At 30.0% G+C, this 12,716-nt stretch overlaps 1 protein-coding gene across 1 annotated transcript in view; it reads left to right on the top strand.

The window, feature by feature from the left end:
• The first annotated feature begins 6,468 nt into the window (after positions 1 to 6,468).
• LOC119829939 (protein obstructor-E-like) overlaps positions 6,469 to 12,716 on the top strand; it is a 6,905-nt gene continuing 657 nt past the window's right edge. The window contains exons 1-4 of the mRNA XM_038352680.1: positions 6,469 to 6,628; positions 9,513 to 9,599; positions 11,223 to 11,336; positions 11,838 to 12,047. Of these exons, the coding sequence (XP_038208608.1) occupies positions 6,589 to 6,628; positions 9,513 to 9,599; positions 11,223 to 11,336; positions 11,838 to 12,047 (451 nt within the window). The 5' untranslated portion in view covers positions 6,469 to 6,588. The remainder of the gene's footprint in view (positions 6,629 to 9,512; positions 9,600 to 11,222; positions 11,337 to 11,837; positions 12,048 to 12,716) is intronic.

The raw sequence follows: 12,716 nt of genomic DNA, 5'->3' as shown, positions 1-12,716 counted from the left end.
TATCAGATTGACCCGGTGAAGCATATAATTCAAATACAGTTAAACCTACGTGATTGTTTGACAATTAGCTTTATTATATACACTTTAATTGAAGACAATTCAATGATCTTTAGACGTATATTAAGATATTGAAGCCAGATGGAACAAGAAACAGATCTTAGATTGTACGTAAGGGCTTAATGAAAGCCTATAGTTTATTATACCTTCTGAGAACTTTTTGTATTAACTTTGTCACTTTTTTCTTAATTATCGCCATTTATTATTCTAAAGAGACTTCAATAGCCTCGATGCGTTTATAATTATATTATGCCAATGTAATTATAAACGCATATCAACATATAGAAGTACATAATTACGTTAATATATTCACGAATTTCAGATATTCGTAGTATGTAAAAAAAATACCTTGCAAGCCAGTTAGACACACACCTCATAGGGTTAATCGCATATTAACGACGTGCATAAGGTAAATAAGGCAATACCCTTGACATTCGACCCTCTATTAATGTACCAAATTAGAATTTAAGCAATATAACATTAACACCAACTTTGCCAATTTAAATCTATATTAAAATATATCAACATTTTGTAAGTTTGGACAGATTTATTAAAATTTTGTACGCAAATACGACTAAACTACAGGAAACATTTTATGAAAGTTGGCTGGTTGCAGCTTATATTATCAGTACAGCTTTTACTCTGGCGAAATCGCGAGAAATACAAGAATAGAAAAGAATAGAATAGAAAAAAAATCCAAAAAATGATACAAAAGATTTGATTAACACTGATATAAATCTCTACCATGTCTGAATACTATAATAACAGGATTTACGCAAATGATCTGATACTGAACTTATCAGAAAGGTTTCTTTTATATTAAATGCTAACGAACCAAATTTATGGCTTTCCTTGAGAGCTTGTTGCTACGCCGAGAGCTCATATGGTGTGATTTGACTGACCTCTGTTTTTATCTTATTTTTTGTCTATAAACTTGACTATCTGAATTTAATCACTATATAATAATAAATATATAAACGTATTGAGTTTACTCAGTGATTTTATATAGATAAAAGTATGAATTACTTAACTTTATTCAACGAGCCCATTGCTCTAAATATTACATAAATTACTTAGCGACCGTTAGTTAAATAATCACTACCTATCGATCATGAATATGTATGAATATATGCCTTAAACGATATGTTTTAATCATTAATGCTATAGATAACTAAAGATCTAGTTTCGATCCCAAGAGATACATTATTTGAATTACAATCCAGAGCAGAATACTAATTAATCACGTTCTAATTAGATTAAATATTAACGTATTTAAGAGTTTAAATTAATTGCAATTCAATGATTTATTATTTAAACAAATCAATATATAGATAAGAACACATTAGACTCTTGTATAATTTGTTCCTGTTCTACTGTTTGTTATCCCAAATATAAAATACATACGTATATAATGTAACAGCTCAGTATTTCCCGCGATTGTTGCCTTATAGTTATGTGAGATTTTCCAGATAATTTTCGACCGTTGTGAAGAAAACTCTCCCAGAAGAAACTCATTTAAAGCCTTTTTTATTATTCGTATACAGTACAGTCTGTTACACTCACGTTTATGATTCAAAATATTGATAAAAATTTATCGAAATTCTCATCGAAAATGCACTCATTGTATTATTTACAAACAATGGATCTATTGTCCTGAACAATGACTTACTGTGAAATATATTATCAAATATGAATATTATTGATCAAGTTTTTTAACTGTCGATTTCAAATTTGCAATGAAAAGGTGTTAAGTCTATTGCGTATTTGATCACGTCACAATGAACATTTTACACAACAAACTTTAATAAGAAACATTCTTTAACAGATTTGACTTCCTGTCTTATAGAAATGTTATATCCTTGATTTTTAATAGGTCAAATTCCATTAAATAAATTAATTTCATTGGGATAGTGCTTTATCAAAATTCTGAAGATGTAATGTAAGACTAAGACTAACTACAAGATTCAATAGAATTCAAAAAACGAAAGTGCATTCCTCAACTTACGTACGTCATGGCTCTGAAAATTATATTATTAAAATATTTACTTTATTGCCGATGACAATTAAAAACAGCTAAGGCTGCCTCTCTAGATAATCAACGAAAATGCATAAATTATTCATAATAGTAATATTAAGTGCTACATTATTTAAACAGAATAATCTAATTAGGTGATTCATACACTATTAGTACTAATATAGTATTGTATTATCTCTGCTATTAGTAATTGCATAGATAAAGTCGGAATACCTCTCGCCTATTAGACTAAATATTTGATACTGCAAAGGTGCCTATCATAATAGAGATGTGAAACGTATTGAAATATTAACGTTAATAAATACCTATCGTCTCAAATGTGAGTAGGTACGTTAGAAAAATTTTTGCAATCACCTTTGCGTAGGCTTGTCTAATTATGCTATGTCAATTTTCGTCACCTAGCTGACCCACAGTACTAGACACTAGGTATTACAACTTATAAGACCAGTTTTCGATAGGCATTCCGTTACCCAACCTATATTGTTGCTCATATTGCTTAATTGCTATCAGGCATTTAAATCTATTGACGTGCAGTTTGAACCGTCAGACTGAAAGAAAGCGCATTGTGTTATAGAAATAATATCTGCTAGACATATTTCATATCGTCTTATATTAATTTTATTTAGAAATTTTTCAATTACTAGTTATGCAGGACAAATTATCTCATTAAGTAATAAGATAATTACGAATTTAATATCATTTGCGTACAGCGAAATACTTTCTACCATTAAATAATGAGTTTTATTATTGAGTACAATTTAGTTATATCACGATTATGATTACGTAATATTTTTTTATAAATCACATCGCCAAGATCCTTGTTACGAAAACTACGAAATAGACAGCTGGAACTCAAAAAAAAAATGTAATATATGTTTGGTATACGTTGTTCTTCTTTATACGCATTACCATATAAGGTTTTGTAGTCGCATTTAAAACATACAACAGATAAATCATACAACTCACAAAAGTAAAAGGACCATCTTGTCGTGGCCGGGGAGTCCTTGAACAATGGCAAGCTCCAGTGTTTGTTGCATTCGATCTGATAAATAGATGTAGATAAATTAAGATCTATTAATAGAGACACGTTGCATCCCATAGTTGTGCTGGCTGATTAGAATATTAATCGAGAATGCTTGGTAACAGCTATGGTAAGAATCAGGCTTGAAAATTGTAGACTTGTTTATTTTGTACTACATGAATACTAGTATCTTATCCTAGAGCTATAATAAAAGGATTTTTCATATGCAAGTTAGCAAGAGGGAAGTTATCACATTTTAGCACTAGAATGTTCCAAAAATCAAGGTGCACGATATCAAATCAAGATAGTATAAAATATACTTTAAATAAACCATATAACTTTAATTAAATCGATTTGTTAAAATGAAAACGATTGAATATGAAATTACTCTTGTTTTCTTTCTTACAATTTCACTCCGTTGCACTAAACTTAGCATATTTACATACACAATAGAATTAAATAATGCGTGCTAGTTCTAAACGGCCTTACATCAACAAAAATGTACCAAAAAAATCTAATTTTGCAATTATATTAAATCCAATGTCATGTTAAGCCTTCAAGAATGTTTGTGAAAGGAATCATCGGTATTTCTAATTGAATTTACTAATTATTTTTAATTTATTCTTGCGCATTAGCATGCCACTTATAAAAGAAATTTTACTTATTTGATTTGTCAAACTACTTTCTAAGGGTATATTCGTGGCTCTTAATTTAAGTACGTAATAATGAAAACATGTTTAAGCAGACTTTGCAAGAAACAACGTAAAGATTAAGGGACTCAGTTATTTTAACTTATAGGTCCAAAAATACTTCGGTTTTAACGTCATTATTTATATTCTTGGAATAATAAAAATATGATTGTACAAGGTCCTGAAAAAATTCACACAGCACTTCCTTTTGACTTAAAATTCCTCAATTCACTCGTTACAACATGAAGCAAGATATTTTTTAGTCACTTTTGATATAGGTACTTGAATGCCAAAAATAATTATTTTCAGTTTTGATTGTTGTTCAATCTATAGCTCAACTGAGCCTGATGGACCGTATTATTTAGATTATTATTCCATTTTTGACATAAATATCATCATATATAAACGAGAACAAAGCTATAAATAAACATTAACAAAATCATACGATGTAAAAGTTTGCTTTTATATATACCTACTAATTTAAAGCGAGTGAATATAGAAGCAGCTACTTAGATAAGAAATTTTGTGTTTAAGTTCTTTTGCAACAAATCTTTCACATTTTATTCAAAATCGTATGAACCCATTTTATATATTTCTAATAACATACAGAATCTGATGTATTTTGTTATGTTTGTTGATATAAATAAAACTAAATAAATACAACTCGACAAAACTTTTACTAGGAAGTAAGAAACGGGTTCAAGAACCGAAGTGAGACATGATGAAACAATGGTGAGTAGGCTCCGTGTCCCGGAATGACTCATTGTAAATCGACACACGTGTTTCGTGAATTGTCCTAGGAAACTAATAAATATTGTTCAATGCTGATTTAGAAGAAAGCGCCATTGATTGATCGCGTGACTTAAATAATAAAATATATTCACAATATGCAGTATTTATAATATATCCTTTTGGAATATTCAAATGGTCGAATCGTAAACGGCAAAAGTTCGTGCAGTTATGTGTTTATTTTAAAATATAGAAAACAAAATTTTATTGTTTGACATTAAATAGTCTGTCAACTTTATTTGTTTTTCATTTTAAGGAATTAAACTTCTCCTTTACCACCAGGCTGTCTGGAAGAGATACCGTTGCGTAGGATCGCCTGTTGTGCTCTTGCTTGTTATACACATTAATGCAAAAAACTTACAGCAGTGGTGTACATGATGACAATCTAGTTCTATTCTTTTAATTATTTTATCATTTGGTGCACAAGAAAGTGTTTTATTTATTTGTTGCATTAAAATTCGTAAAAGAATAATAATAATAATTATAATAATTCTGAAAAGTCCATATCAACGAGATAACGGTAAATGGAAAACTTAAACCATTTTAGAGCAAAATTATGCATTAATAAAAGTGTATTTTATATTTTATTAGAAGCATATGCTTACATATCAATAAAAATTATGATTTACGTCTAAACTAATGCATAATTTAACATAAATCATTTCTAAAGTTATAAAATATTCCATTAAAATAGTAATAGAGTTAGGAACTAGCAATATAATTTTATATGGTAACATTATTTTCTACTTATATTACTTTTGATGGGTTATACGACGGAAGTAATAATATAGTAGAAATAATACTATAAATAGTAAAATTTGTTCGATTTTTTTTTTTAAATTCAAGGTTAAAAAAGACGTTTCTTAAAAGGTTAAAAGAAGACACACGAAGCTATAAGATACCCATAACGAAAAGTGACATTAAACCATATTTAGTGCTTGTTAAATTGGACGTGATGTTTGACCGTACCGATGAGAGCGACCATGTTGTCCTGGTCCGAGGCTGACTACTTCGAGTACGAAAAATGTATTCAATGCTATTAAAATATATAGATACATTATGATACGCATTGTGGCTTTTTCTCTTCATTATACACACGACTATAAACAGCTCATTCTACAGGAATGACTGCGATGTTTTGTAATAAAATAAAATTTTATACACTTACATTAAAATATAAGGAAGTCTGGTTATCGATGTCTTAACGAGAAATGAAGTCGTTTATTTTATAATCATGGTAATAAAAGTAATACAGATACAAGATACAGTTTTTTTCTAAGTTTCAATACACTATGGCATACTTTAAAATATTTTCGAATTATTATGAGCAAAATATCAAAGCGTTTCTGTGCTGCGTTTTCCCGCGCTGTCAAACGATAATATCATAGGAATGAATTCTTTCAAAACAGTTAAGAAAAGCCCACTCTCTAGCCTCCAAACTATATCCAGACACAAAAACCATATCAAAGAATCGTTTATAGCGAAGCGAAATAAGCAAACTCACTTTTGCATTTATATCAGTAATTATAGCAATGATAATAATTTCATTGTTACGACATATTAAGAATACCAATTATATTTTAAGCGACTATGAACATTTTAAATCAATATCATATTTTTTTATAAAAAATTATTCCGACGAATTTATTTCTCCAAGAGTGGTTAGCAGTTTTAACTCATCGTATATAAAATATATACATATACATTTTTTATCTATTTATTACAACTCCGACAACCAAATTTTCATACTGCATAGTACCACGATATAAAAGAATGTTAATTGTACCGTTAATGGCTATCCACCACCATTAATAAAATAGTAATGTATATTTCAAAGTTTCACTCTTATTCTATGAACGTGCAACACTTGGCCTGCGCATGCGTCGTTCACGGCTCTCGTTACTTACTTGGCAATACAGAGCAACCTTTCAGGGGAGTCGCACGTGTACTTTCATTTAAAAACTTATTTTTAATTTAGTATAAGTTTGTTAATCAAAATGAAAATTTTAATTCTTTTCGGTTTCGCTGTTTGCTTTGGTGAGTACATATATTTTTATTATTTGTTATGTTACCGTAATTCTTTTTAAATTGTATTATATCAGTGTATATCACAATAAAACAGCATTAACTTTTTATTTTAAAAATAGTAATTGTATTTTTGAACTTCAGATAATTAAAAAAGCTTCCATATTTAAAGTTGAATAAATAATAGATTAATTGGTAATCAAATGTTTAATTAAACATAAATCTACAAATTTGTACTAATAAATGAGTGAAACAATAACAGGGAAGCTCAAAACCATAAATTTCCGGGATTTATAATAATTGAAACTATAGTCAGAATAGCTGGCAAACTGGAATATATTGCTGCGTTTTTTCTATTACATCAACTTCTCAGTATTTTTGCATAACCCTTAGTACTTTAAATGTTACATTAAAGGATTATGAAAGTAAAGGCAGGGTTTTCAAGGACACATTGCAAATTCCATTGGATTGTGGTTACTGTCACTTTACAATAAAATAATTTGTGTTACAAAATTTAATTTTTAAATTTGTAGGTTATTTTTCGTGTGCTTTAAATTTCTATAATGTACACTTCCAGGAATAAGATTTCTATAGAAAATAATAATTTATATTCAACTATCATAGTTTTGAGAATAAATATAGAATTGAAATTGCCTTAAAAGTATAATATAACTCAAGAAGTTATAAGTGTTTTAAGATCAAACATACACTATGATATAGAACCTACTAGGCCCTAACTCTGCCGAGGCTGTACACATTTGCCGATAGTTAAGCTAGTTGCACCTTTGTCAAACTATTGCTGGCTATACCAAATGCGGAAGGCTTCGTGGCCTAATCTGTGCTAATATACCAGTATATATACTACGCAATATACTACGACTACGTAAAGCTTTCGTAGAATTTCCAGAATGTATAGATAGCGTAGTAATTTTAAGTAGTTTTTTTGTAGTTAGTTTTTTAAGTAGTTGAGATATCGCTTACATGAAGTTTGTACACTCTATTATTTGTTATCAATTCAAAAGACAATAAGGTACATTATTTAAAGATGATATATAGATATTTAACCATTATTATTATAGATACTTATTATTTAATATAGAAACATACTGCAGCAAAAACACAGTGTGACCATCTAGTCCTGAAAATACATAATACGTGTTTTTAATTGCGACATTGAAAATTATCTCACCACATTTAGTTTTTTATTAAGTTAAATTATCTATCAAATCACGTTACATAGATGTTTACCCTTATCCAGCGTAAGTGCCGAAATATCATCTAGATGATTTTTATTTATTGGTCTCAATATCCAGTTTTCAAATTTCCAGTTTTAAGGATATGGAATTTTCCGCTGCGCTCATTCGATGATTTAGATTTTAGAGCCATGTGAAATACAACTTTTTATTCAAATTGGTTTAAAAGTTTATGATATTGACATTGTTTTTTTATTATCTTGCATAGCTTCCTTATTGGCATAGGTTATTTGTTGAGTACATTAGTAATTATATTATAAAGATTAACTTCTGATAATAGAAAGTTAAGATAGAGGTTGACCGTATAATCAATCTTGATCATTAATATAATCAATCATTAGAATATTGTAATAAGTCTCGCCAATTCTTCGTATGTTTTACGTAGTTCTATATTCGTGAGTATGCTTTGATACCTTCTCGTAAAAATTGTATACTATTTTTATAAATAATATGTATCACAATAAAATATAAAATAATGCGAGATTCGAAATACACCACTACGATAATTGACCGACTTAGCAACGTCTCGCGTCCGCTTAGCGAGCGCTTTTTGTTTATATCTAATTACCGTACAGTGAATTCATAAAAACTGAAATTGATACTCGTGTCATAAATCATAACATATCAACAAAACGTCCGTCCTCCTTTCACCGTACTGGCAAAGTTCGGTGCTCCAGTAATTTCCTAATGCATGTTTTGCAAGGGCAATTTTACTATTCAGCTCTGTTACGGTATATCGGTTTTTCGAAACCTATAACTCGACGCTAATGGGCAATGGCTAAGTGGAGTGTGTAACCGTTAAATAGAACAAATTCAGCAATCGCACTTTAATTGCTTTTATGAATAAAACACCCAAACTGAAAACTGGCATCATTTAATATACATAGGCAACATTTGATAAAAAGGTAAAAGTGTATGAATATTTTGATTTACTGTCGAATAGATATAGAAGACAATAAATATGACATTTCAATTATGTCCAAATAGTAAGGTTATTAGTGTACATTAATAATATATAAGCATGTGAATAATTATTATAAAGAGCCAAGATTATGAACGTACATCATTATAACGATTGGTATCTACAGTAAAATATAAAATAGCAGTTGAGATACATTATGTAAACGTAAGGAAATTAATGACATCAAGCTCCAAATGTTTCTCAGTAAACAGAGGAAAATACACAAAACGTGCTGTAATATGGATATCCGTTTTTATTGCTGCAATCAAAATATAGGAAATAGCACAAGTTATGCGTACTGTATAATTATTTTTTAATTGCTCTTAAATGCGCATTACCATTGTTTACGGGTTTCTCTTGTTATGTTATGTAGAGATTTGAGAAAGTCACATAACGAGCGTACAAATTGCAGTTATTCTTTATTGTCTTAGAAAGATCACATATATATTATAATGAGTAACTCTCGGACAATGACAGTGTCATTAGTTGAGGTACTTAAATTGCAGGAGTCATTTTATTAATTTGTTTAATCGTCATTGAAACTAAAAACTGTTCTACTTATATGTTTGCTTTTTAAATCTTTAAATAAGTTAGTTTGTAATAAATAATAGATCGTGTTTGTATCACGGTTCAATGTCAAATATTCAGTATTAGTAAATATCATATAACAATTTTATTTCAGTTGCCGGCCAGGACTTCGACTGTCCAGAGAAGAGTGGCTTCTACGCTGATCCCTACCAGTGTGACCTTTATTATAAATGTACCAAAGGTCAGTATCGTGTGCCGAAAGGTCGACATGTTTCCTTTGAAGTGTCACGCAATATGTCACTTGCCTTCACGCACTGTATAATTTAAGTATTATGTTCTCATTAAACACATATCTACCTGAATGAAATTTGACATATCGTTTTAGCATTTTTAAATCTAAATGTTGTATCATGTTTACAGCTTGTTACAATTAAATTTAAATATTTTAATTACTACATTATTTATTCATAAAAACATCTACAGCAAAATTATTACGAGTAGAGATAAGATTATCTTTTGTTTGTAACGGAGTTTGTAACGGAACTCAAAACTGGGATTTTGGGATATTGGAAATTCTGTCTCTACTTCATATTTTTCACATTTATCGCTACCAATCGTATTTTAGTTTTAATCCTGCCCAGGGCTAAGACGAATTAAATATCTAATAAACTATATCTCTAGCTTGAATGATTGCTCATTTACAACAAAAACTACCGACTTAAACGAGTAGTTTTCCGCAAAATTTAATTAAAATTCTTTTAGTGCTTTTGTTTAGGAAATAAGGTGTTTATGAAAATATTTCCGTCAATAAACTTAGCTCATTTACAAACTCAATAGGTCAAGCCCGTGCTTACATAAGTCCGTAAGTGAACTTTAGAATCCTGGTGACATTTTGCCAGAGTAGCTTTTTCGCTCATCTTGCAACTCTATAGGTTACGGCTGTCTCGAGAAAGCAAATGAAACATAATATATTGCTATAAATAAATGTGAAAGTTTGTACGTTTGTTACGTCACGGATTTGTAGGAAATTTGGCATTAAATTTGCAAACATTTTGATAATTTCAATGTTTTTATTATAGTTTTATTCCTTTTTTTTTTTTTCTTCCAAGTAACACTGAAAAAACTAGTCTTTAAAATTTCAAAATTAAATAATAAAACCATACAACAAACTTGAAATTAGAAGCGAAAGCTATTACGCCCAACCTCATAATGTTAACAAACCTTGAAATAAAACACGTATGCAAACCGTTAAAATCTTGTTGTCTCTCAAAGTCTACATGAGATACAAAGTACTGATTAGTATTCAACACTTATTTTCACGGCTTAGCCGGTTCCTTTTACTTTTGAAACTACTGTTTCGTAATACCAACAATTTGAAATTACTTACGGTGCTTTTGATGCATAATAAATGGTAAGACAAAGGAATCGTGCCTGAAATTGTAAGAGTTCATTTTGAACACTTTAGTAAACATATGTAAGAGGAAAGTTTATCGAAAGTCCACGTTTAAGCAAGTTAAATGATATCGCATACGTGAAATTTTCACACATTGTCATTTTAATAAATAGTAGGTAACCAATAGATAATTTATGGTTATGTTATGTATACAATGTACATAAATTAAGGATAAACATAAAATTATCGGCTTTATGATTATATTGCAATACGTGAACACTCAAAACTTGTAATGTAAATATTATTATCAGATACTCGTATTCGATATTGTTTTAACTTCATTTTATATATATTTATGACGCATTGTATTCAAACGTGATGTAGCTAATTAGAAATATATTGCTTGCCTTATTAAAATAACTAGTGTGAACTCACATATAAGCTCGTTATTGAAATATGAAATATTTGCAGGGAAGGCGGAAGCGAGGTTGTGCCCCGATGGTCTGGTATTCGCTGATGAAAACCCAAACAAAGAATTGTGTGACATCCCCTCCAATGTAGATTGCGGTGACAGAAAGGAATTGCGTAAGTTATTTCAGCTTTATTAAAGTAAATAGCTTATTTTAACGTATATTTTCATTTTAATATTAATATTGATGTCAGTACCTATGTTTTATTATTATAATCAATGAAACTAAAGTTTCCATTGGCATACAAAAAATCAAGAAATATTTGATGACCATTGCCTATATGACCGCCGCCTTGGTACAGTGATTAACACATTAGCGTAAAACCGAGAGGTCCTGGGTTCGATTCCCGGTGGGGACGCACAAAAAATATCTCGGTCTGGTAGGACAAAGAAGGCTGATCACCTACTTGTCCATAAAGAAAATCGATCAGTGAAACAGATGTATATCATCTGCCCCATATCCCAGTAGGGGAAACGGGACTTCACTTTTTATTACCTATATACATCTAAAGGTATCTCCGGAAACCTTACCAAGTGAGTCACACAACTGCCATGTCAAAATAAAACAGCTAGCTGTCCTTGTACAATAACACAAATAAAATATAATTAACTTACAGAGGAGCCAAAGCCCTCCAAAGGATGTCCGCGCCAAAACGGCTATTTCAAACACCCCGACCCGCAAGCCTGCGACAAATTCTACTTCTGCTCCGACGGTATTCCCAACGAACACCCATGCCCACCTGGTCTTTTCTTCGACGAGGAGACTTCCAACTGTGACTGGAAAGACGTTGTACAGAGACAATGCGACAAAGTCACTAAAGGTAAAAATGCACGCTATAAGTTGCCATATATATCTGCTTTAGTCTATGAACGAAATAAAAAAATGATGAAGCATTCTAAATTTAAAAGTGTTATTCTTTCTTTATATAAAATCTAGGCTGTATATAGTTATATTAATGAAATCAATTTTAGTTAATTACGCGCTAATTAAGTAACTGACGAGTTTGAAAATAAATGAAATATTCTGGACTGGTTTCACTAAATATCCGCTAATTCAATTAACCTAACGAGGTTTCAATATAACGACGAGTAATTTTCGCTTATATGTTTTGGATGTTTAATTACTCCTAAAATATTCCAAATTCAACACATTTATTGCTTACTTTACCTTCATTATAATTCTTTTAAAATAACTTAAATTAACTAAATTTTATTAACTAGTTTTGGTTCTAAAATTGCAATAAATTTGGGAATAAAGGTATTATAGTTTAAAAACAGTCGATGAAATGATATCGATAGAGCATTACATCTATATTTCATCTTTGTCTTAAATAGGGATTATCCTCGTCCTGACTCCACCTGGGTTGACCCGGGGTATAAATAAAATTAAATATGGCCTACGACTATTACACTTACACATAAGATGGCTTTCTTTGGTAAATCAATTTTTAAAATCTGTCCAGCCCCAATAACGTCATAAATTCACCAACTTTATC

This window comes from Zerene cesonia, chromosome 11 (genome assembly GCF_012273895.1).
Source record: "Zerene cesonia ecotype Mississippi chromosome 11, Zerene_cesonia_1.1, whole genome shotgun sequence".
NCBI lineage: Eukaryota > Metazoa > Arthropoda > Insecta > Lepidoptera > Pieridae > Zerene > Zerene cesonia.
This window is presented reverse-complemented; position numbering and strand designations above follow the sequence as displayed.